Source organism: Ornithorhynchus anatinus, chromosome 7 (assembly GCF_004115215.2).
Source record: "Ornithorhynchus anatinus isolate Pmale09 chromosome 7, mOrnAna1.pri.v4, whole genome shotgun sequence".
NCBI lineage: Eukaryota > Metazoa > Chordata > Mammalia > Monotremata > Ornithorhynchidae > Ornithorhynchus > Ornithorhynchus anatinus.
The window spans coordinates 83131364-83157516 of record NC_041734.1 but is presented as its reverse complement, the minus strand read 5'-3'; the positions used below and the strand labels follow the sequence as shown (position 1 = coordinate 83157516).

General features: G+C 49.6%; 1 protein-coding gene across 7 annotated transcripts in view; it reads left to right on the top strand.

Moving 5' to 3' along the window:
• The window catches only part of GULP1 (GULP PTB domain containing engulfment adaptor 1), a 103017-nt gene that overhangs the window by 55674 nt on the left and 21190 nt on the right, over positions 1-26153 (top strand). For all 7 annotated transcript variants that reach the window (XM_039912504.1, XM_029069051.2, XM_029069052.2 and 4 more), the window contains 4 exons: positions 6344-6442; positions 14641-14778; positions 17969-18085; positions 19592-19684. In XM_039912504.1, the coding sequence (XP_039768438.1) occupies positions 6344-6442; positions 14641-14778; positions 17969-18085; positions 19592-19684 (447 nt within the window). The remainder of the gene's footprint in view (positions 1-6343; positions 6443-14640; positions 14779-17968; positions 18086-19591; positions 19685-26153) is intronic.

The window sequence follows — 26153 nt, the reverse complement described above, 5'->3', positions numbered from 1 at the left end:
TCAGTGGGCTGGTGCACACACGGGGTCCCGGGAAGACCTTGCCCTGGAAGAACAGGAGAAGCGGCTAAGAAGAGAAGAGAAGTTAAACCTCAGTTGGCCCCCCCAACAGTCAACCCTGCTGGAGGCCCAGCTATCAGAGAGGGGAGGGTTGGGACAGACCAGAGGAGCAGGGGGAGGCTATATTTTATAGCACCTGGTCCCTCTGCATGCCACTTGTGTGTTTGTGTGCCTGTGTGTGGGTATGTGGCCAGCTCTTTCCCGCCACAGACACGTACAAAACCTGAGCCTATATCAGCATTTGTGGCATCAGCAAAGGACTCTGAAGTAGGCTTTCCTGCTGATGAAAATCACAATGCACAGGGACCGGCAGGAACCACTGGAAAGGATGGGATCACAACCAGCGAAGAACAGCAGGGTTCCCTGGGTGTATCTCTTCTGCCCAAGACCACCGGGCATTGTGGTGGCCACAGCGGACCATGCTGGTAGCTGACCGCGGTGGACAGTACCAATAGTAGTAGTGATGATATTTATTAAGCACTCCCTTCTGTGTCATCCTGACTTGCTCCCTTTATTCATCCCCTCTCCCAGACCCACAGCACTTACATACATATCTGTAATTTATTCATTTATATTATTGTCTGTCTCCCCCTCTAGACTGTAAGCTCACTGTGGACAGGGAATATGTCTGTTTATTGTTATTTTGTACTCTCTCAAGCTTAGTAACAGTGCTCTGCACACAGTAAGTGCTTGATAAATATGGCTGAATAAATGAATGGGTATAGAGGGCTGGAAAAAACTCACTGGTGTGAATTAGACACTGCTGACAGACCAAAAATAAAAATAGAGAGAGGGGAGACTGGGACAGGCACATTTAAAGAGGTGAAACCAAACACTACGTCAGTGGAAAGACAATGTAAAGCAAAGATGAGTAGGACACCATGGCTCCTCGTTGCTCCTCAATATTAAAACATGACCGTGTGTGAAGAAGAGTGTTCTTAGGGAGGGGTAAGATCACTTTGGTCCCCCCTGGTCAGGGGACTGACTGCTGGTTCAAAACATCCACAGGCAATATCCAGGTCTGACTAATCTCAGAAATACTTACAGCACCAGTCTTCCAGGAAAACACAGAGAACATCAAAGCCAACTCAGAATTTTTAATAAAGAACTTATATTCCCTCCACCACATGGCCTCAAAAGCTGTAGCTCACCAGGACACGTGCATCCTGGTCACTTTGACCTTCTGCCCGGCTCTTCTGCAAAAGAATTTCATTCTGAGGACAATGGGCTCCTTAAGAAGTTTTTCCTTAGCCAGGCCTCGGTAATGATGCGAGTCCACTGCCCGTCTCGTTCTTAATAATCATGGCATTTGTTAAGCACTTACTATCTGCCAAGCACTGTTCTAAGCGCTGGGGGGATACAAGGTTTTGTCCCACGTGGGGCTCACAGTCTTCATCCCCATTTTACAGATGAGGTAACTGAGGCCCAGAGAAGTGAAGTGACTTGCCCAAAGTCACACAGCTGACAAGCGGCAGAGCCGGGATTAGAACCCGTAACTTCTGACTCCCAAGCCCATGCTCTTTCCACTGAGCCACGCTGCCACGTTCTTGGCAACGTGGAGCTCCGCCAGCTGATGGGCTGGGGGCCATAGCTGATCTAAGCGTCCTGTGGGGCACAAGCAGCGTGGCCTAATGGATAGAGCCTGGGCTTGGGAGTCAGAAGGACCTGGTTTTTAATTCTGGCTCTGCCACTTGGCTGTGTGACCTTGGGCAAGTCACTTCACTTATCCGTGACTCAGTTCCCTCATCTGTAAAATGGGGATTAAAACTGTGAGCTCCATATGGGACATGGACTTTGTCCAACCTGCTTATCTTGTATCTATCCCTGTGCTCAGTACAGTGCCTGGCCCATAGTAAGTGCTTAACAAATACCTTACAAAAACAAAGCTCTAGTTCCTCTTAGCTGTGTGGCCTGTCCTCACACCAACCTCCCCAGCATTCCCAGGGCAGTGACCATCTGGCCTTTTTGGTCTAGTGGCCCTTCATCATGGCAGCCATACTGCAGCCCATCCAGGACCCTTGTTGTGTTTTCTGGCCCAACTGACTGACTGGTCCTCTCAGCTTCTTGGTCTTCGTTGGCCTAGGAAGCCTCTTGGTGGGCAGGGTGGGGAGCTGACTGAAGACGCTTCTCTCATCTCTAGACTGTAAGCTTTCTGTGGGCAGGGAATGTGTCTGTTCTATTGTTATATTGTACTCTCCCAAGCTCTTAGTAAAGTGCTCTGCACACACTAACTTCTCAATAAATATGGCTGACTGACTGGACAGGGCAGAAGGGTTGATCCCAGTGGGCTGTTGATGGGCAATGAAATGAGTAGTACTAACATAGAAGCTATTTTCATTTATAACCAATTTTCTCCACATTTTCGAACTGATTTTTAATAATATATATGCATATATGTGTTAGTAAAATATATACAGTGAAATATATATATCCACATAGCCACACACACAGACACACACACATACATACACACTTAATACATGTGAATTAAAGAGAAGAAGCATAGCCTAGTGGAAAGAGCACAGGCCTGGGAGTCAGAAGACCTGGGTTTTAATCCTTGGCTCTGCCATTTACCTGCTGTGTGACCTTGGGCAAGTCACTTTACTTCTCTTTACCTCCATTCCCCCATCTGTGAACTGGAGATTCAATCCTGTCCTCCCTCCTACTTAGACTGTGAACCTCTTGTGGAACCTGTTTATCTTGTATGTCCCCCAGCACTTAGTACAGTGCTTGGCACATAGTAAGCACTTAAGAAAATGCCATAATTATTATTATTTACCAGTGAAGACCCGAGGCCTGCCGGGGCGGGGCATTGCCAAGGCGGTCAGCAGGTGGCAGTAGTGGACTTTAAAACAGACATTTGGTCCTGTGACTAAAGCGCCCGCCCCATGGCCTCGCCTTCCCCTCATTCTGGTGTGTGCGTGCAAGTCTGACATTTACTGTTCTCTGGGTGTGTGTGTGAGTTTGTGTGTGTGAGTTTGTGTGTGTGTGTGTGTGTGTGAGTGATCTCCCCCTGGAGCCTCTTCCCTCCCACAGTCTCGCCCACAGCTGGGAGCCCCAGCTAACAGACCAGCCTTCTGTGTTTTTCTAATCATGTTTTAACCATCAAAGTCAGGACGGCGCCTTAAGGAGTTTAAGGGTTTTAGGGGTTTTTTTTTTCCAAAGAACAATACTGCCTCCTCCTAAGTGGGAAATTTTAGCTGGTGAATTTGGGGGTCCGTTGGGTTTGTTTGATCCGGTGGTGGTAGTAATAGCAGTAGTAAGCGGTAGTAATGGGTTCTAATCCCAGCTCTGCTCCTTGTCTGCTGTATGACCTTGTCGCTTCACTTCTCTCCGCCTCACTTACTTCATCTGTAAAGTGGGGATTGAGACTGTGAGCCCCACGTGGGACAGGGATTGAGTCCAACCTGATTTGCTTGTATCCATTCCAGTGCTTAGTACAGTACCTGGTACCTAGGAAGCGCTTAACAAATACCATAATTATTAATAGTAGTAGTATAGTATTAGTAGTAGTGGCAGTAATAGTAGTAGTATTCGTAGTAATAATAATCATAATGATGACATTTTTCATTCATTCAATAGTACTTTTTGAGCGCTTACTATGTGCAGAGCACTGTACTAAGTGCTTGAAATGTACAATTCGGCAACAGATAGAGACCATCCCTTCCCAATAACGGGCTCAGAGTCTAAATGGGGGAGTCAGACAGCAAAGCAAAACAGAACAAAACAAAACTAAACAACATCATCAAGATAAATAGAATCAAGGAGATATACACCTCATTAATAAAATAATTAGGATAATAAATAATACATACAAATGAGCACAGTGCTGAGGGGAGGGGAAGGGGGAAGAACACAGGGTGGGAGAGGGGGGCGCTTACTCTGTTCCAATTATTGTTCTAAGGACTGGGGGTGTACAAGGTAATCAGGTTGTCCCACGTGGGGATCACAGTCTTAATCCCCATTTTACAGGTGAGGGAAATGAGGCAGAGAGAAGTTAAGTGACTTGCCCAAAGTCACACATCTGACAAGTGGCTGAGCCGGGATTAGAACCCATGACCTCTGACTCCCAAGCCTAGGCTCTTTCCATTGAGCCATGCTGCTTTTCTTCTGGTAATAGCAGCAGCTTCAACAGTACTAGTATAGATTAATAGTATATAGTAGGGAAGCAGCGTGGCTTAGTGGAAATAGCATGGGCTTGGGAGTCAGAGAGCATGGGTTCTAATCCTGACTCCTCCGCTTGCTTATCAGCTGTGTGACTTTGGGCAAGTCACTTCACTTCTCTGGGCCTCAGTTACCTCCTCTGGAAAATGGGGATTAAGACTGTGAGCCCCACATACGACAACCTGATTATCTTGTATCTACCCCAGCACTTACAACAGTGCTTAGCATATAGTAAGGGCTTAACAAATACCATCATAATTGTTATTGGTATTACTGGCACCTTTCTTAAACCAGGACCTGCGTCCACGGGTGAATGGCCCTCAATGTCTCCTTTGCATTTTTGAGTGAAATGATTTTCCTGCAAGTCCAAAAGAGGATCCAGGACTCAGGGGCTCTGTGAAGAATTTGGCGTTCGTTAGACTTTCTGTGTCTTGGACAGGTTTTTCACAAGGCTTACTGAAACATAAAGACTTTTTCACATTGGATTTGTCTCGAGACCCCACTCGGGCCTCCCATCTCCAGATTCCTGCTCCAGTTGGGGCTCCAGGGTTGGTTGGAGAAGGCTGCCATTCCAAAATCGAAAGGGAGAGACCCCTGCTTCAGCATGGCTCCCAAACTAACATTCCTGAACAAATAGGGCCAGGGAGTTGTGGAAAAAATTATATGTGCAATTTTGTAAAGTAGGAACAGTGCTTAGTCTCTTCAAGATGTTAGCAAGCAGGAGGGAAAATACATGGGAAGGGAGAAAATTGGTTTGCGAAAAGCTGGAGGGACACAGTCAATCTGGGATAAAGTTGGTGGAAAATAAAAGAACCCTCCCAAACAAGCTCCTCATCTTCACCCCCTCTTTCCTGGACCTGCTGTGAAAAGGGCTTAGGGAGAAAAGGGAAAACGAAGCAGTCTCCAAGGCAGTCTGGGATTGGGGCCGCCGCAGGTTTTCTGGGCTGAAGCCAAACCAAGTTGTTTAACCTCTTGCATTCCTGCTACTTAACTATACTGCAGCTCTATGAAAGTCAACTGATTTTGGGTCAGTTTGTGACCATGGGCAAGTCATTTCACTTCTCGATGCCTCAGTTACCTCATCTGTAAAATGGTGATTAAGACTGTGAGCCCCACATGGGACAACCTGATCACCTTGTATCCCCCCCAGAGCTTAGAACAGTGCTTGGCACATAGTAAACACTTAACAAATACCATAATTATTATTATTATTATAATTATAATTGGAGGGCGGTGCAGAGGTGATTGGCTTCATCCATGGCATTTTTTCATCTATTGTATCCCAAATTCTGGTAAAGCTGTGTTTGTTTACATTAGGAGTTGCGGCTGGGCCTGCACGAGTTAACCTGCAGCGAGAGCAGCTAGGGTGTGTAGATGCTCCCGCTGTGCCTATTGTCTGAAATTTGGAGGCTGCCAGCGTGCATGCTGAAAAGGGGAGGGGCAGTGACTCTCTTCCCTTGTGGATGGTACCATCCCTATGTGAAAGATGGAAGCAGGGGTACCACCGTCAGGGACGGCCAATGGTGAAGTTCCAGTGTCCTTTGTTGGTTCATTGCCTGCTACTGCATCCCACCTGATGGCTCTGTTCACCCACTGTTCCCCACCTGTCTTCCCTCCATCCAAACCTTCCTTCCAGCCGCCCATCGCTCTCGACTCCTTCGCCTCCACCCCCTCACTCAATGTCTTCCCCTGGCCCAGAGCTCTCTCCCCATAAATCCACCAGCCCTCTCCACCTTCCAAGCCCCCCAAAATCCCCATCCTCCAACATGCCTACCCTGTTGCTCACAGCCCACCAAAGTGAATCAGCCCAACTGCATCCTGGAGCCTTGAGCTGCTCATTTATCCACATGCTCAGCCCCAGTGAGCCGTGTTTGCTGTCCATTGTGCAGACATTTCTTCTGAATGCCCCACAGGAAATCTGCTTCCACAGTCTCCCTCATTACAGTGGAAGCTCCTTGTGAGTATGGAGTATTTCTTGGGCTTTCATTGCATTTTCCCCACTTTCAGTGCAGTGCAGTGTAAATTACCATTACTGTTTCTCTGTAGCCAAAGGGAATTCAATTGTTTGGTTTTTGTACTCAAGAACTGTAGCCTGATGCTGTGAATCCTTTTCTGTTTGTAGTTTGCGAGGCACATCAAGAAATCTGAGGGCCAGAAGACCCCTAAGGTTGAGCTGCAAATATCCATTTATGGGGTGAAAATTCTAGAACCAAAAACAAAGGTAAGAAATGGTTCAAAACCTCAAATGCAATCTTTATTGTTAATGGAGAGGTAGCTTAAACTAAGCACATGTGACTTGGGGGGAAAATGCTTTGAATGATTCAGGGTCCAGCTAAATTTGCACTTTTTGGGAGGGACTGTGCTGCTGCTACTGGGAAGCTTACCAACAAACATCGTATGTTCTGTCAATCAATCAACTGTATGTATTGAGTGATTACTGTGTGCAGAGCACTATACTAAGAGGGTCTGTTACTTAATTTCCTGGGAATACATGGTATGACAGGATCACATTCTCTAATTAGCTGGGTTGCTCCTTGTGGGACTCATGAAAGCAGCCTGGCTTATCAGAAAGAGCCTGAGCCTGGGAGTCAGAGGACCCGGGTTCTACTCCAGGCTCTGCCACTTGTCTGCAGTATGACCTTGGGCAAGTCATTTCACTTCTTTGTGCCACAGTTACCTCATCTATAAAATGGAGATTAAGACTGTGAGCCCTATGTGGGACAGGGACTGCACCCAACCTGATTAGCTTGTGTCTACCAAAGTGCTTACAACACTGCTTGGCAATTTGTAAGTGCTTAAAAAATATTGTTATCATTATTATTATTACTCTCATCCTGGAGATATTTTGTAGCAGTCAAGGTTTTAGTTGTTTTAAAAATCAACAAAAAAAACCTACCATTCATATTTAAAGAAGATGTCACTGATGTTGAAGTTAACCCATGAGTGTGTTCTGCTGATAAAGCCAGTGTGGGACCCAAAGCCTTTGCCACATTGGTCACACACCATAAAGTTGTCCCTTGGATTCTTATGATTTGTCTAAGTTGCAGCTGTGGGCAAAGCACTGCCCTAAGTGCAGGGAAAAAATGCCCAGGTGAAAATTAAATACAGTCCCTAACCCTGGCCATCAAGGGATTGGCCCTTTGAAAGTCAATGGGAAGGAGTTTGGGTCTGGGTGTGTAAGGAAAGGAAAAATCGAAACAAAAACAACTTTAAGCCAAGGCCTAGAGTCCACACGTCTGGTGGCAAGGGAGACTGGAAGGGGCCTCACAGTGTGGCTGCCCAGGTCACCCAGGGTCTGGTCACAACTGAAGCTATCCAACCTTCCGGCACTGGTGATAACACTGCGTCAGCTAGTGACCCCGTCGGCAAGAGGCAGGGCAGGAGCAGAGGCCCAGGGTGCTGCTGTGGGAGAAGGAGGTGCAGGAGGGGTTATTGGCAAGGAGGATCAGATAAGCACAACTCTTACACTCATTCAATACACAAACGCCCACTGTGACCACATTCTGCTCCTGGGAGGGACAGGTTCCCGGTGCCCTGAGGGGTGAAATGCCCCATTCAGGATGCCAGTGGCTTGGTGGGGCAACTGGAGACAAGGAACTGCACAAGAGTAACAGTTGTTGTCTGGTGGATAGAGCACTGTCCTAGGAGTCAGAAAGAGCTGGGTTCTAATCCCAGCTCTGCCACGTGTCCGCTATGTGATTTTGGCCATGCCACTTCATTTCTCTGTGCCTCAGTTATCTCATCTGTAAAACGGGAGTAAGACAGTGAGCCCTACGTGAGACAGGGACTGAGTCCAACCTGATGACCTTGTAACTCTTCCAGCACTTAGTACAGTATCTGGCATATAATAAGCACTTAACAAATAACACTTTTTTTAAAAAAAGGGTAAGTTCTGAGTGGACCTGAAAGCAGAATCCTATCTGTAGGCAGTCCAGTGGGCTGGCTGGCCTGAGAACCAAACAGGCAGTCCAGAGGGCCATCCGGGTTGAGAACCCTCTGGCAGGCTAGTGGGCTGGCCAGGCTAAGAACCAGAATGGCAGTCCAACAGATGAATCTAGCGGATCAGCTGGACTGAGAATCCAACTGGCGGCCTAGATGTCTGCCCTGGATGAGAACTGGCCCAGCAGCCTAGGGGGCCGGCCGGGCTGAGAACTAGACCAGAAGTCTAGGCCGGGCTGAGAACCGGACCAGCACTCTAGCAGGCTGGGCTGGATAAGTACAGGACAGCAGTCTAGGGGACCGGCCTGGCTGAGAACTGGATCGGCAACCTAGAAGGCTGGCCTGGCCGAGAACCGGACCGGCAGTCTAGCAGATCTGGCAGGCTGAGAATTAGACCGGCAGTCTAGGCGGGGCAGTCGGGCTGAGAACGGGAATGGCAGCCAACAGAGCCAGCTGGGCCGAGAACTGGATCAGAAGTCAAGAGAGCCGGCCGGATTGAGAACCGGACCAGCAGTCCAGGAGCTGTCAGTGGATATGTCTGGCAACTCGGGATGGGAACAAGCTTTGGTGACATTCACCTAGTGGGGGCACTAACCCGGCTGCAGCCAGGAGCCCCACCTACAGCTTGCCATGTACCACTATGGAAGAGAAGCAGTGTGGCCTATAGGAAAGAACTGGACCTGGAAGTCAGAAGGTTCGTTCGTTCGTTCATTCATTCATTCATTCATTCATTCATTCATATTTACTGAGCTCTTAGTTTGAGCAGAGCACAGTACTAAGCACTCAGAAAAGTATATAGCGTAGTGGCTAGAGCATGGGCCTTGGAGTCAGAATGTCATGGGTTCTAATCCTGACTCTGCCACTTGTCTGCCGTATGACCTTGGGCAAGTCACTTCCCCGGGCCTCAGTTACCACATCTGTAAAATGGATATTGAGACTGTAAGCCCCTTGTGGGACACAGGGACTGTGTCCAACTGGATTTGCTTGCATCCATCCCAGCACTTAGCACAGTGTCCAACTCATAGTAAGCATCTAACAAATACCATAAAAATAATAATTATTATTATTACAATACCACAATAAACAATAACATTCCCTGTCCACAATAAGCTCACAGTCTAGAGTAGGGGAGACAGACATCAATACAAGTAAATAAAATTACAGGTCTGTACATAAGTGTTGTGGGGCTGGGGGTAGAGGGGAGAGCAAAGGGAGCAAGTCAGGGTGACATAGGAGGGAAAGGAAGATGAGGAAAAGTGGGGCTTAGTCTGGGAAGGCCTTTTGGAGGAAATATGCCTTCAATAAGGCTTTGAAGCAGGGGAGAGTGGTTTTCTGTCTGATTAGAGGAATCCCATCTCCTCCACCTTTCTGCTGGGTGACCTCGAGCCAGTCTCTTCACTTCTCAGTGCCTTAGTTACCTGATCTCTAAAATCAGGATTAAGACATTTAGCCCACTGTGGGACAAGGACTTTGTCCAACCTGATTATCTTGTATCTACCCCATTGCTTAATATAGTGCCTGGCATATACTAAGAGCTTAACAAATATTAAATAAATAAACAAACAAACAAACAAATAAATAAATAAATAGGCCGGTCAGGCCCCAACCTGCCAAACCCTTGTCCACCAGCCCCTCCCAATCAACCCCTCCAGCCTTCCTCTCTCCACCCACCCCCTTACCCAACCCCTCCAGCGATCCCCCCGCCGATCAGCACTCCACAGCCAGGTCCCCAGTCCATCCCCTCACCAGCCACCCCCTCAACCAATCCCTCAAGCCAGCTCCCCATAGCTAATTCCTCCAGCCAGTCCTCCCACACCCCAGCCACCCCCTGACCAGCCAGTTCCCAACCAGCCAAACTTCACTGCCGGCCCGGCCCCCAGCCGGCCCCCAGCCAGGCCCCCAGCTTACCCCGTCCCCCCTCACCGGTCAGTCCCAAACTAGACCGGCCCCCGGCCAGCACCCCCAACCAGCCAGGGCCCCAACCAGTCACCTTTCACTACCGGCCCAGCCCGCAGCCAACTCCTCTCACCAGCCAGTCCCCAAGCATGCAGCTTTCACTGTCAGCCGAGCCCCCAGCTCATCTCCCCAGCCAGCCAGCCCCCACCGGTCATCCTTTACTGCTGGGCCAGACCCCAGACAGACCCCGGCCAGTCCCCAGCCAGGCTCGCAGGCCAGACTCACAGCCTACCCCACCCCCTTCATCAGCCAGTCACTAACCAGCCAACCTTTGCTGTCGCCCCGACCACCAGTCTACCTCACCCCAACATGAGCCAGCCTTCAACCAGCCATCTTTCACTCCCGTCCCTGGCCCTAGCCAGTCCCCGAACCTACCCCATCCCCCTCACCAGCCAGTCACTAATCAGTCAACTTTCACTGCTGGCCTGGCCTCCCCACCAAGGCCACCCAGCCCCCAGCCACCTCCCCACTATCGTCACACCAACCAGCCACCAACCATCCACTGTTCACTGCTGGCCCTGCCCCCCAGCCCGCCCCCACCCAGGACCCCCAGTCCACCTACCCGACAATGGTCAGCTCCCAACCATGCAGCTTTCACCGTCAGCCTGGTCCCTACCCAGCTCCCAGGCAGGGCCCCCACTCTACTCTGCTCCAGCCAGCCCCCAACCAGCCATTCTTCACTGTTGGCCTGGCCCTCATCCAGCTCCTAGCCTGGTCCCCCAGCACCCCCTACCCACAAAAGCCAGCCCCCAGCCAGTCTTCACTGCTGGCCTGGCCTCCAGCTAGCCCCCAGCCAGGTACCCCCGCTTCCCCACACTCTTCCCCACCAGCCAACCCCGGCACCAGCCAGCCTTCACTCCCAACCAGGCCCCAGCCAGGCCTCCCCAGCCCACTCTCCCCACCAGCCAGCCCCCAAACTACCATCCTTCATTGCCGGCCCGGGCCCCAGCCAGCCCCCAGTCAGGTCCCCCAGCCACCTCCCCACCCCCCAACCAGCCAACCTTCAAGCTGGCCCACCACTTCTCAGCCCCCGGCCCTCAGCCTGCCAGATGGGCCCTGCCCCCTTTCCCCCCCTCACATCCTTTCCCGCAGTTCCCCGCAGAGACCCCGCACTCAGCAGGGCTTTCCGTGATGGTTTCCAGCTGCTCAGGCTGCAACTGCTCTGTGAAACTGCCTGCAGTGTTACCAGCCCTCCACCCTGCCCCCCGTACTCCCACCCCCGTACCATTGGCGGAAAAGAGTCGACTCCCACCCTTCTCAGCCAAGGCCTATGTAACGGAGGAGCAGGGGCTGATTTTTGACCACCACCTCCCCAGGAAGGCTAATGGCAGCCCACTCAGGCTAGGGGAAATGTCCTCTAAGCCATTTCTGCTGGCGTCCTTCTCTCCATTCTCTCCGGTGACTACCGCAGTCAGGATCGAAGGAGCCCACCACAGAAAAAGAGAATTGTGCCCAGAGGGGAAACAGGCAGCTGAGTCAGTGGGAAAACCAAACTAGGTTTCCCTCTCTCAGCCATCCATGTCGGAGAGGAGGCAGTGGCTGCCTGGACTGATCCACGGGCCCCGGGGGAGGGGCCGGATAGGGAAATCCAAGTCATCCCCTCTGGAGGATCTGTGCTTGCTATAAGCAGCAGAGAGGGAGGGCAGGGGACTTTTCTAAATTGTGCCATGTAGATGGGGTGCTGTGGCATTCTGGCCCTGGCATCGAATTCTGACTTGTGCCATGTAGGTGGGGTGTTGTGGAGTTCTGACCCTGGCATCTGATTTTTGCCCAGTCCTCCCTCCCTCCTGCTCCGCGACCTTATTGGATGAGACTCCCAAGCAGCATTCTGGCTGTCACTTTCGAACCTTGTGGAAAAGACCAATGGAACAGACAAACTCGGCGGGAGCCTGACAGAAGGATTGTCTTTTCAGTTCCAGTGGAAGCTCTGAGAAAATATGAACCAAGCTACACAACTAATTATAGCATGTGGCAAGATGATTTCCTAATTATTTCCACCCAGAGGTTGGATTTATGAGGTGTCAGAAGTCTGTTGCATTCTTTTCCTTGGCCTTTGTCTTCCTATTATTACCGTTCGTATTGAACTGTGAAACTGTCCCTTGTTTTTCTCACTTTCTTTCCCTCTCGCTAAGTCATCTTTCAGAGGAGAACAGCCAGACTCCTGCCATTCTTCAAATTCGGCCAACACAGTGACAGCCTTGGGCCCAGACAAGAGAAAGTCTGGCCACCCTATAACTCCATGGGAAGACAAAATATAATTTTCTCCTGAGGCAAACATGCACCACCTTTTTAAAGCTAATCAAATCATCTTGAAAAGTGTCGAGGTCTTCAGTTTGGTTTGATTTCTAAGTCCCCAGAATCTGCTATTCTGTAGAAATCATTCCCCGGAGTAGAGAATGAGAGCCCGACAGGAAGAACCTCCCTCCCCCTTCTCCACCCGGTCCCCCGACCAGTGCTGCCAAAATCCTTCAGAGCCAGAATTTTCAAAGCCCTAAATCTGAAGCCCCCTCAGGAGCAGAGAGCTCCTCTTTGCAACCAAACGTATTCTCTTGATCCAGGTGTCTTGGGCCTTCTTTTCTTTATGGGTCCCATTCATTCATTCAATAGTATTTATTGAGCGCTTACTATGTGCAGAGCACTGTACTAAGCGCTTGAAAACCGAAGTCCTTTGAGCCGGGAACGAACCAGCCACCTAAGCAAATGCATTCCCAGCCCCACTGTTCAATTTTCCTAATAACATTAACAATAATAATAATAATAATAATAACTGCAGTATTTGTTAAGCACTTACTATGTGAAGCTGTGTAGGTCAGTGGAAAGAGCACGGAATTGGGAGTCAGAGGTCATGGGTTCTAATCCCGGCTCCACCGCTTGTCAGCTGTGTGACTTTGAGCAAGTAACCTAACTTTTCTATGCTGCAGTTACCTCATCCGTAAAATAGGGATTAAGACTGTGAGCCCCAAGGTCGACAACCTGATCACCTTGTATCCCCCCTCAGTGCTTAGAACAATGCTTGGTGCAGAGTAAGTGCTTAACAAAAGCCATCATCATTATTATTATTATGATTATGTGCCAGATACTGCACTAAGCTCTGGAGTGGATGCTCAAGTTGAACACAATCCCTGTCCCACATGGGGCTCAGAGTCTTAATTCCCATTTTACAGATGATGTAACTGAGGCCTAGAGAAGTGAGGTGACTTGTCCAAGGTCACCCAGCAACCAAGAAGCAGAGCCAACATTAGAAACCAGGTCCTTCTCACTCCCAGTCCCGTGTTCTATCCATTAGACCACACTGCTTCTCATCGCATAGTGACTGCTTGTTGGGGAGGGATGCCGGGGTAGGAGAGGGACTTTCTAAACACATCCCCTCTAGAACCATACGGGACCCTTCGGGCCCCTGGACTCAGACCTTCCTTCCTTTTCGTCTGGGGGCTAGGCTCCAAACTCAGAGTGAACACAGTTTCTGCTCCCACTTTAGCACTTATTACTAAGCTGCGAGCCCCTTTGACCCTGCCCCATGTGGCATCATTTCTTAGGTTTTGCCAGTTACTGACTGTCTCTCCGGGTGTTCAGCTCCAGCTGAATTTTGCTCCTAAGCTGAATCTCGGACTATGTGGATGGATCCTGGACTTCTAACCCTGCATTTGGAGCCCTTTTCAACATGGTCATTTTCCAAATTGATTTTGAAATGGGGATTCCAGAATGACGTTTCCAGCCCTGAGATCTCTCTGTGACCCTGAGGGAAGACTGGGTGGAATGAGCAGCAGAAGCAATAATTAATGGCTAACAGTGGCTGGGCTGGGGGAGCTGAGGGGCAGGCAGAGCCTCAGCGGGAATGTGGGATTCTCCCCTCTCTAATTGGGTGTGGGATTCTCGCCTCTGCTGCTGGGTGTGCAGTCTCTCCTCTGCTTCTGGATGTGGATTCCCCCCTTTATAGTGGGCTGTGGGATTCTCCCCTCTGTTTCTAGGTGTAGATTTCCCCTTCTGCTTCTGGGTGTGGGATTTTCTCCTCTATACTGGATTGTGGTATTCTCCTTTCTGTTCCTAGGTGTGGGACTCTCCTTCTGTGGACAGGGAACATGTCTACCAACTATGTTATACTGTACTCTCTCAAATGCTTAGTTCAGTGCTCTGCACCCAGTAAATGCTCAGTAAATACAATTAGTCAGTTGATTGCGTCTGGATTTGAGATTGACCCCTCAACTTTGGAGTGTGAGGTGCTCTCTTCTACTTAAAGATGTAGGATTCTCCCGGCTGGTCTAGGGGGTGGGATTTTTCCCTTTATATCTGGATGTAGAACTCTCCCCTCGATATTATGGAATTTCCCTCTCCACTTTGGGATTAAGATTCTTCTCTCTACTTTGAGGAGTGCCAGGAGTTGGAGTACCAGGGCCCTCGGATTTACTAAGTGATCTGGGTGAGGAAAATCTGTCCTCATGGGACCCTGCACCCCAGATCCTCCCTAACTTCCTGAATTCCAGTGAGTGGTAACTGACGGCATGTCCCTCTCCTGTGTGTCCCCAGGGAATCCAACACAATTGCCAGCTCCACCGGATATCGTTCTGCGCGGATGACAAAACCGACCGGCGGATATTCACCTTCATATGCAAAGACTCTGAGTCCAACAAGCACTTGTGCTACGTGTTTGACAGTGAAAAGTGTGTAAGTGAGACTGATGCTTCATGGTCATAGTGGGGAGGGGAGAAGGCCTGAGTACCCTTGGAGAATGGGACATCCCTCTGAAAGCGTGGGGCGGGGTGGGGGGGTCATCCCTCTGAGGCCCGGGTGGGTTCAGCCCCACACCAGGGGAGGTCTCCGGCTCTGGATCCTTCCCAACCTTATCCCGAGTGCACGCTCACACACCTGCATGTAATGGTTGGCATTGCTCCTCCCAGACCACATCGTGGATTTTCTCCTTCCCATTTGCTATGATTCTGGTTGAGTTTCCATGCTTTGTGAAAATAGTAATAATAATGATAGTACTTGTTAAAAGTTTACTGCACTTCAAGCACTGTTCTAAGCAAGGGATAGATACAAGCTAATCAGGTTCGAAAAAGTCCTTGTCTCATATGGGGCTCATGAACTCCGTCCCCATTTTACAGATGAGGTAACTGAGGCTCAGAGAAGTTAAGTGACTTACCCAAGGTACCACAGCAGACAAGTGACAGAACCAGGATCAGAACCCAGGCCTTTCTGACTCCCAGGCCTGTGCTCTACCCACTAGGTCATGCTGCTTCTCTGTTTGTGCCAAACAGTTGGTTCCAGAATCCACTGGTAAATGTGGTGTCCTCCCAGGGTCCGAGGTCTGGGGATTCAGCAGAATCTGTCCAGTCGAGTGGCCCCAACTCCGGTGTCTGACTCTGCCCCCAGTGGAGTGAACACTGTAGCTGTGGTGAGACCCCATGAATCAGCCACATCCCAGGAGCCTTGGAACAGAGTAAATACTTATAATAATAATAGTTGAGGTACTTGTTAGTCACTCCCTGTGTAGGGGAGATGCAAGCATGTCAGATTAGAGACAGTTTCTATTGCCCACAGGGCTCACCCAATCATTTTTTATTGTTGGTCCCGAGTCTCCTAATAATAATAATAATAATGATGGTATTTGTTAAGCGCATACTGTGTGCCAAGCACTGTTCTAAGCACTGAGGTAGAAATAGGATAATTAGGTTGTCCCACGTGGGGCTCACAGTTTTAATCCCCATTTTACAGATGAGGTAACTGAGGCACAGAGAAGTTAAGTGACAACTTGCCCAAAGTCACACAGCTGATAAGTGGCAGAGCTGGGGTTAGAACCCACGACCTCTGACTCCCAAGCCCGTGCTCTTTCCACTAAGCCACACTGCTTTTGATCGTAATCGTAATCAATCACTCAATCTATCAATCTGTTGGCTGAAGAGGCACCGGAAGAGAAGAGAGCCCAGGGAGAAACTGCTTCATCCCTAGGTCCAGCCGCTGGGGCTTACGCAGCTGGTTGTGCCAACAGTGACTTGCGCCTTTTGCCCTCACACAGCCACACAGCTCCAAGCACCGTGGATCAGATCAGCCTCCAGCCCTCAGTCGTGGCACTTCTTCATTCATTCAGTCGCCTTTATTGAGTGCTTACTGTGTGCAAAGCTCTGTACTAAGCACTTGGGAGACTACAATATAATAACAAACAGACACATTCCCTGCCCATGACCAGGCTCACAGGCTAGAGGTGGAGACAGACATTAATTTAAATAAACAAACAAATAAATAAAAACCTTCTGGGTCAAGGGATTGAGTTCCCAACACCGCCCGCGCCCCTGCCCCCCCCCCCCCCCCCCGCCCCGGCTCAATATTCACATATAGAAACTCTTAGTCGGTTGCCTGCTGTGGTTATCATCAACATCATCGTTATCATCATTATCGTTTACTAAGCACTTACTCTGTGGCAGGCACTGTGCTGACCTAGGTACAAGGCTTCAGTCACACAGCTCCCAGCTCGGGCCTGACCCTGAGCCCTGACTGACTCTAGTCTCTCAGGAGACACCACTTTGTTTAAAGACCCTCCTTGAGAACCATGAAACCATGCCATGCCCAGGAACTTAGAGGCTGCAAGGTAAGCCACTATTGCTGAAACCATGGGATTTTCTAGAATGGCAGCTGAGACCCAGGGTGTCTGGAAGGAGTTCGTCTATTATAAGGTACTTTATGAAGCAAAGAAGGCTGTTGCTCAACTTAAATTGGACAAATGTTTCACTAAATTGGAAAACCCATTGCCAGAGTGGCCATTCAGAAGCTGGGGTCTCCTGTCATTCACACTCCCACTCATTATTTAATGTTGCATTGCTGTGCTTTGAATTACCTTCAAGCAGAACAACTATTAGAGTAACAATATTTAAAGTTAGAGAATAACAGATCAAGGGGCTTCATGATATTTTCTGGAAGTTCTGGAATGGGTTCCAATTTATAACAAGGAAAACTATGGGAAATATATCCCACCATACAGCCTGGGTCCAGGATGCATCCAAGTTTTAAATTAACGACCTATTGATTTGAAGATAAAAAGAACACAAGCGGCACCTAGACCCTCCACCTCACCCTTTTTTTGTTTTTTTTAAATGGTATTTGTGAAGTGCTCACTATGTGTCCCGCACTGTTTCTAAGAACTGAGATAGATTCAAATCAATCAGTCCCTGTCTCATATGAAGCTCACAGTTTACTTAGAAGGGAGAACAGTTACTGAATCCCCATTTTACAGTTGAGGAAACAGAGGCACAGAGAAGTGAAGGGACTTGCCTAAGGTCACACAGCAGGTACGTGGTGGAGCCGGGAATAGAACCCAGGTCCTCTGAATCCCAGGGCTGTGCTCTTTCCACTTGGCCATGCTGCTTCCACTTGAGATTTAAACTTTATCCCTCCTTCTCTTGTTCTGCAATTTTCCAGATCCCTTATCCCCACCCTAAATCATTTGCGGAGTCCTTCCTGGAGTTACACCTTATTCCTTAGAAGCTGGGACCAGCACCGCATTTACAACCATATGTGTTTTAAAGAGTAGGTAAACTCTGAGAGCAGGAAGTGTGTCTTTTACTTTTATTGCATGCTTCCAAGCATCTAATCCAGTGCTCTGTACACAGTAGGAGTCCTGTAGAGCATTCTGCATGTGGTAGACACCCAGCACAGTGCTTTTTCACCCAGTAGGAGCACAGTTCAGTACTCAGTTCACGATAGATGCCCAGAAGAGTGTTCTGCACCCAGCAAGCACCCAGAACAGTGCTCAGCACCCAGAAGTTCATCTCTGACACCATTTTGTCCTGCCTCTCCAACTCACCTGGCCAAGAGTGGAACCCTGTTCATGTGCACCTCTGCCTGCTTTGTTTTCATCCAGGCAGAAGAGATAACCCTGACCATCGGTCAAGCCTTCGATCTGGCCTACCGGAAATTTCTGGAATCTGGAGGAAAGGACGTGGAGACAAGGAAACAGATTGCAGGGCTGCAGAAGAGGGTGAGATGCCCAAGGGTTCTGGCCACATGTCGGTGCCGAGGGTGGGGGGCCTTGCCCACCTGGATCAAGCCCAGACTCTCCCAGCTCAATTCCGTCTACGGGAACCCTATATCGGGATACCAATTTCCTATCTATTTTCTCATGGGCCTTTGCTACACTTCTGGCTGCTTCTCCTGGGATCACAGTCTCAGAAGGATGGGAAGGGGTGAGGGGACAAGGAGTAATGGGGGGGAGGGGAAGGGAGGAGGAGGAGGAAGAGAAGGAGGAGGAGGAAGAGAAGGAGGAGACTGAGGTGAGTGGCTAGAATTTCTGTCCGGAGCAGGCTGGGTGGAGTCAGTCAGCCAGTCAATTATATTTAATGAGAACTTACGGTGTGCAGAGCACCGTACTATGCTCTTGGGAGAGTAAAATAGAACCATATAACAGACAGATTCCTTGCCCACAGTTAGCTTACAATCTAGATGGAGAGGCAGACATTAATAGAAATAAATTACAGATACATACATAATAGTAATAATAATGATGATGGCTGATGGCATTTAGACTGTGAGCCCATTATTGGGCAGGGATTGTATCTATCTGTTGCCTAACTGTACATTCCAAGCACTTAGTATGGTGCTCTGCACATAGTAAGTGCTCAATAAATACTATTGAATGAATGAAGTGCTTACTATGTGCCAAACACTGCTCATAAGTGCTTTGGGGCTTGGAATAGGGCTGAATGAAGGGAGCAAGTCAGGATGAAGCAGAGGGCAGTGGGAGAAGAGGAAAGGAGGGCTTAGTCAGGGAAGGCCTCTTGGAGGATAAGGCTTTGAAGAGGGGGAGGGTACTTGTCTGTCGGTTATGAGGAGGAAGGGCATTCTAGGCCAGAGGCAAGGAGTGAGCGAGAGGTCATTGGCGAGATGTACGAGTAAACTGCTGACTCCCTCCACTCCTGGAACTCTGCTTGAACAAGTCTTACTGTTCTGTGGATTAACTTGATGTTGATGGGAAACAGCTTGCAACTTTCAGGGAGAAAATTAAGAAGAGTCAGTGGAGAATACAGTAGCCCAAGAATTCAAAATACTATAGAAGAGTGCCTGGGAATCAGGGGATCTGGGTTCTAGTCCCGGGTCCACCACTCGTCTGCTGTGTGACCTTGGACAAATCACTTCACTTTTCTGTGCCTCAGTTCCCTTAACTGCAAAATGGGAATTCAATACCTGTTCTGCCTCCTACTTAGACTGTGAGTTCCCCGGGGACAGGGACTTTGACCAGCCTGATTATCTGGAATGTATCTCGGAACTTAGAAGAGTGCTTGACACATAATAAGAATTTAACAAATGCCATTTTTTTAAAAAGAGGACTGTTGCCTACGTAACACTCTCCCTGCTGCTTAAAACACCAAAATTCATTTAAAATAATTCAAGGCCAAAACTTTTAAAGGTTTATCTTAAACGACAAGAAAAATCTTCCAGAAGGATGAAATCTTAATTAGGTATTAAAAGAATAATTTGTTTTTTTTAGATTCAAGATCTAGAAACAGAAAATGTAGAACTCAAAAATAAAGTACAACATTTGGAAAATCAGTTAAGAATACCTCAAGGAGCTACGTCACCAGTAAGTATGTGGAGTATCCATTTGTTTGCTTGTTTGCTCAGTGAAAAAACAACATTTTGAATAACATAACTCTCTGGGTGTCTTCATACGGGCATGTGGATGAAGGTGGGACAGCGGAGGGGTCTATGCGGCCTCAGCCGGTCAGAGGACTGGGTGTGTAGGTGTCATGATGCCCAGCTGGATGAGCAGACAGATGAGCCACAGCTAGAGCTCCTTCGGCTAACTCTGGGCCCCTGGACATGTCCTTGTGCCCTGGCCCTATGGAAGTTCTGGCTGAGCCCCGGACCCAGAGACAGCAGCCGACTCTGGTCCCAATCCCCAGCATCTTGGGGGGCCCAGCGAGCCACAACCTGGGGTATTTACAGCCCCAGTGGGTCGGGGGGAAAGACCCCATGTCCTGCCTCTCTGCCTATGCCCCAGCAACAGCCTATGGCCTGCTCCAGCACTGTCCTCCCTCCCCCAATAGCAGCTGTCCGCTACCACCCATCTCAGCCACGATCCACCCCAGGCACCTCTTACCCCAGCCACCACACTATGGGTGAGAATGCCGGCTCCACTGGCAGTTTTCAGGCTCTTTTGAACTGAGGATGGAAGGTCAGGATGGTATCCTGGTCTACCCCGAGCATCTCTGCAGGAAGGTCGTGGCCCAGCTGGGACCATCCCTGCCTGGGTCTTGGATCAAAATTTCTGCTTTGACTGCATCTCTGGCTCGTGTGAAGCAGGCCCAGCCCACACACGGACTGGGGTTGGTGCCAGGGTCAGGATGGCAAGGCCCTGTTCCTCGCTGGGGCCACCCTCGTTGTTGGGAAAGCCACTGTGGGGTTTGGGCCATGGCTGTGTCACTGGTCAACGGCCATGCCTGGGAGCCATTTCCTGCGGTGGTTTCAGGTGCAGTTACTTCGAGGCCGCTCAGCCAGGGTGGGACACCCAGAACAGGCGTGGGGTGAGGGAACTGTTTGCAGTGGGAAGTCATGGAGAGTGAAGGGTTGCAGGCTTTTGAGATGGTGTTCTCCACCGAGATGGACAGGTCAATCAGTGGTATTATGGAGCACTTACTGTCTGCAGAGCAGTCTACTAAGTGCTTGGGTAAGGACAATAAAGCAGTTCGGGGAAGAGGTTTGGCAGGGAAGAGGAGGAGGAAGCCTTCGGGTCTGGGCTTTTGGAGCTGGGTGTGTCAGCCAGGTTTAAGCAACATTAGTGAATGTCTATTTCCTGTTTGATGTGGAGGGAGATGGGGAGCCCACAGAGGTTCTGTGGGAGATGTATATTCCGAGAGTCATATTAGGAAGGTGATTAGGCCATTAGTGGACTGAAGAAGGGAAAGGCTGGAGTCTGGGAGACCAACAAGGAGGCTGTTGATGTAATCCAGCAGTGAGGAGATCGACCCTTGGACCAGGTGAAGAAGAAACGATGGATCCAAGAAATATTTGAGAAGGGGACTGGGCAGACATGGATAATGATGGTATAATTTAAGCATGTATCCACTCTGTGTCAACCCTGGGCAAAGCCCTGGGGGAGATATCAGATAATGAGCTCAGGCACAGTTCCTGTTCTTCAAGGGACTCATGACTAGGAGGGAGAGCAGCCATATTATCTCCATTTGACTGATGAGGAAAGCAAGGCCCAGAGACTTGCCCTACCCAGGTGGCCAATGACAAAGCTGGAATAAGCGCATGGATACCGTAGCCCATCCCCCACTCTTTCCATGAGGCCAGCTGCCTCTGAGGAGGAATGTAGGTGGGAATGACAGAGAGGGACCATAACCACCCCACATTGTGGGCTACCCCATCTTTGGTCATCCCTAGTCCTCACGGGGGTAGGCGGTGGAGTTCCTGGGAGGAAGGGGAAGGTTCAGAAATGAGAGACCGCTGCCCAGTGGAATCTGTTGTCCAAGATGTTGTGGACCGGGCTGGAAGATTGGTTGTCAGAGAACTTGTGGATCCAGCTGTGGGATCACTGTCAGAGACGTAATGAACCTGGCTAGGAGAATCTGTTGTCCAAGCCCTGGGGCACCCAGCTGGGGAGGGATCTGTTGTCCAAGACCTTGCTGACCTGGCTGGGGGAATCCATTGTCTGAGACATCTTGGACCTGGCTAGGGGGACCCACTGTCTGAGATGCTGTGGACCCTGCTGGGCTAATTCATTTTCTTAGACCTTGTTGTCCTGGCTGGGGTTCTATTGTCCGAAATGTTGTGGACCCGGCGGGGGAGGGTGGATGTCAGGTGGCCAGAGAAGCAGTGTGTTCTAGTGGATAGAGCATGGGTTTGGGAGTCAGCAGGACCTGGGTTCTAATCTCAGCTCTGCTACTTGTCTGCTGTGTGATGCTGAGCAAGTCATTTCACTTCTCTGTGCCACATCCGTAAAATGGGAATTAAGACTGTAAGCCCCATGTGGGTCAGGGACTGTGTCTTACCTAATTAGCTTGTATCTACTCCAACACTTAGAACAGTGCTTGACACTTAGTAAGCACTTAACAAATGCCATCATTATTATTATTATTATTATTGCATGCCTCCTCACTGACAGACAGGGAAGGGGGGCTGTAGTTGGGGAGTGCAGCAGTCCCACTTCCCTTCGGGGCTGCAAGGGGGATAGGCTGGGTGCTATAATGCTAAGCAGCCAGGACTGGGTGTCTGAGAGGGTAGGGCAGAAACAGCCCTGTAGCTGCCTCCAGAGCCCTGGCATTTCCCCCACCAACTCTGGGCAGGTCCCCCAGACTCTTCCTCCCCACCCCTCGATTGTTTCTCAATGGTTCGGGTAACATTTCTTGCACTGGGAGATTGCAGACTTATAGGGTGAGCCCCTTTGGGGACAGGGACAGGAAGAATTGTTGATTTGAACTTTCCCCAGCATTTAGCCCAGTGCTCAGCACAGTGTAGGTGCTGCCAAGAGTTTGCCCCAGTGTGGTGCCCAGGTCACAACAGATGTCAGTTCCTAGTGGACTTTCCCCGGGCTCACGCGGCCTAGAGCAGAGGCTTGAATCTTGGATAGGGCCTCCATCTGGCCCTTGGTCTGCTCTGCCCACACTACCTCCTTTCCTCTCTCCCTCCCCCGGTTCTGTTCCCAGACAAGCCCCTCCCGTTCGGTGGCTTGTGGTGCCTCCACTTGGAACTCCACGTCCCATCTCCAGATCACTCAGCCCTGCCCTCTGGGCAGCCACTGGAGCAAAACACACTGGCCTCCAAGTTCACACCCTGAAAGTGGAAATTTCACTACATCATTGAAGTAGTGGCTGAAGGCTAATGGAATAATCAGCTGTACTTCCAAGTTCTACCATTTCACCGTTAGCTTCAAGCAACAATGATTACCATTCTTATTCATGTTCAATGATAAAGGTATTATTATTATTATTATTCCAATATTTATGCAGGGCTTCCTGTGTGCCAAGAATGTGGGAGATGCTGGATCATCTTTAGCTATGATGACTTGAGATACAATAAAATGAAAATGGGAGAAGGTAGTCAGACAAATGAGGGAATAGAGAAATCTTGGCCAGCTCCAGCCAGGAACTTTTTTGTTTTTTCATTTCTTGTTCGTGACATGTCTCTGGCATTCAAACTGAGCAACAGGAGGGGTGAATGAGATCGTCATTCTCCAGAGGTGGGTCCCGGAGAGCCCCCGCCACCCTGCCCCCATTCCCACCTAAAGAACTGAAATTCTCCCTGGGGGCTCCCAAGGACATCAGGAAACAGAGAACATTTGAGCCATGGAGTGAGGATCAACTGTGGGAAGCACCCTGAGCTCTGTGTGGACGCTGTGCTGAGTGTTCGGCATTTCTAGGCAAGGAGTAGGACCTGAGGGTCCGTTTTCTAAAACATTCAGTATATGGGTCATCTCTAGGCCAGGAGTGGGGGGTCACATCCCTGGGTCATGGGAGCTGTGAACCATCTCCCGTGACCTGTCCCCACCATTTCTCTCAACATACTACTACTAATAATAATAATCGTTATTATTATTATGGTATTGTTAAGTGCTTTTGATGTACCAAGCACTTTTCTAAGTGCTGGGATAGATACAAAGTAATCGACTTGGATACGTTCCCTGTCCTACATGGGCCTCACAGTCTCAATCCTCATTTTACAATTGAGGTAACTGAGGCACAGAGTAGTTAAATGACTTGCCCAAGGCCGCACGCAGACAAGTGGTGGATCCAGGATTAGAACCCACGACTTCTGACTCCCAAGCCCAAGCTCTTGCCACTAGGCCATGCTGCTTCAACCAACTAAACCCCCATGTTAGCTCCTTGACTGACCTCTCTAGTCTGTAAGGCCCAGACCCTGGTCTCAGCCAGGGGTGCTCCCATCTGCCTCTGAGGTGTAGTTTCTCAGAACTTGGCCTGTGGAGCAAGCCCCAAACTCACCTCTAGGCTCTGTGATCTTTCCTTCTCTGGTGTGGTCCCAACAGCTCAGGACAGCGCTCCCTGCAACTCAGGTCTAGATGCCCCCTAAAGCACTGTACACCCAGTAGTCACTCAGTGCAATGCTCTACACATAGTGGGGGTCCAATTCAGCGCTTGCTACACAGTAGGTGATCAATAAATAGAGAAGCAGTGAGGCCTCATGGATAGACCATGGGCCTGGGAGTCAGAAGGACCTGGATTCGAATCCTGAAACCATAGCTTGTCTGCTAGGTGACCTTGGGAAGTCATTTCACTTCTCTGAGCCTCCATTCCCTCATCTGTAAAATGGGGATTGAGACTGTGAGCCCCATATGGGACAAGGATTGTGTCCGACCTGATTAGTTTGTATTTAGGTGAGCAATATATAGAGAAGCAGCATGGCTTAGTGGAAAGAGACTGGGTCTGGGAGTCAGAGGATGTGGGTTCTAATCCCAGCCTCCACCACTTGTCTGCTCTGTGACCTTGGATGCCACTTCACTTCTCTGTGCCTCAGTGACCTCATCTGGAAAATGGGGATTAAGACTGTGAGCCCCATGTGAAACAACCTGATTACCTGGTATCTATACTAGTACTTAGTATGGTGCTTGGCACATAGTAAGCACTTAAAAATACCACTGAGATATATATATATTTTTTAAAAACATATTGCAAAAAATACATTTGTATTTAATGGTATTTGTTAAGCGCTTACTATGTGTATCAGGCACTGTGCTAAGCACTAGGGTAGATATATAATGATCCTTTGTATTAGAAGAAGATATCACTGACACTGGGAGCCACCTAGGAGGGTGTATATTGCTGGAAAGGCCAGTGAGGGGAATCCACAGTCCCACAATCCCAGCCCCACTGAGCACTCATCAGAATAGTCCTTCTTGGCCCCCGAAATGATGGTCCACACAGTAGTCACCCACTCCAGGGCTCCACACTCAGTAGATACCCAGTACCATTTTCGGTGCAGAGAAAGAACGTTCTTGGCCCAGAAGCATTCGATACATTCTGTTGTCATGGTTATGAATCAAAGTATCCAACTGGGTGGACATGGAAAGAGCTTGAAATCGGCCTGATGACTATTTCAGACCCTTTCCTCGTCCGCCCAGTCGGATGTCTGTGTTTTGGGAGGCGTTGGAGGGGACTCCTGGCTGTTGGCAGTTTCTGTCTTTGGATCCAGAGGGCAGTTCATCCAAGTGACTTTATTGTTTTGGTCTTGGGGCGGGGGGGTTGGGGGGGGCTGCTGTCTCCCCACTGTTCCAGGGAGTTTTTCCCATCCGAGGCGGCCGGAGAGCAGGGAGACTTTCCATTCCCCGACTCTGCCGAGTTTGCTCTGCTCTGAGTGTTTGGGGTTGGCCGCAGATTAGAGGTTAGATTCTCCAAGTTTGGTCATGATTATCTTCAGGCGCTCGGACTTTCATTCCCCCAGAGGGATGGGGAGGAACTGCCTGGGTCTAGGTGGGAGAGGGGGCCACCTTGCTCTTGCCCGAGGCCCGATCCCAATTCAGATGTTCCTGTCTAGCCACCGTGGGGTGTTTCTAGCTGGGATGTGGTGGGTCGAGTGATGCTGACTACAAAGGTGCAGATTCTCCCGGAGCGCAGGCTGCCATCTTGGCAGAACCTGCGTGGGGGAAGACTCGTGCCACAGTACGTGCCATGCCCAATGCTAAGAGCAAGCGCACAACTGTTTCTCTTGACCCGTGAAATGCAGACTGTCGGGGTAACATTCCTGGGTTCTGCCACCACCGCTACGAGCGTGTGCAAACCCATCTCTCCCAACCCCACGGAACACTGTACCCAGTCTGTCGGGACAACATTCCCAAGTTCTTCTGCTGAATACCACGAGCAAACTCATGAATGTCTCTCCCAACCTCTGTGAACATTTGCACATCCATCTCTCCCAACCCTGCAACATTCTACCCAGACTTTTGGGGCAACATTCCCAAGCTCTGCCACTGATGCAGTGAGCATGAGCTCAACCATTTCTCCCGATCCATGGAATGCAGACTGTGGAGATAACGTTCCTGGGCTCTGCCACCACCACTGTGAGTGTAATTGTGGTAATTGTGATATTCGTTAAGC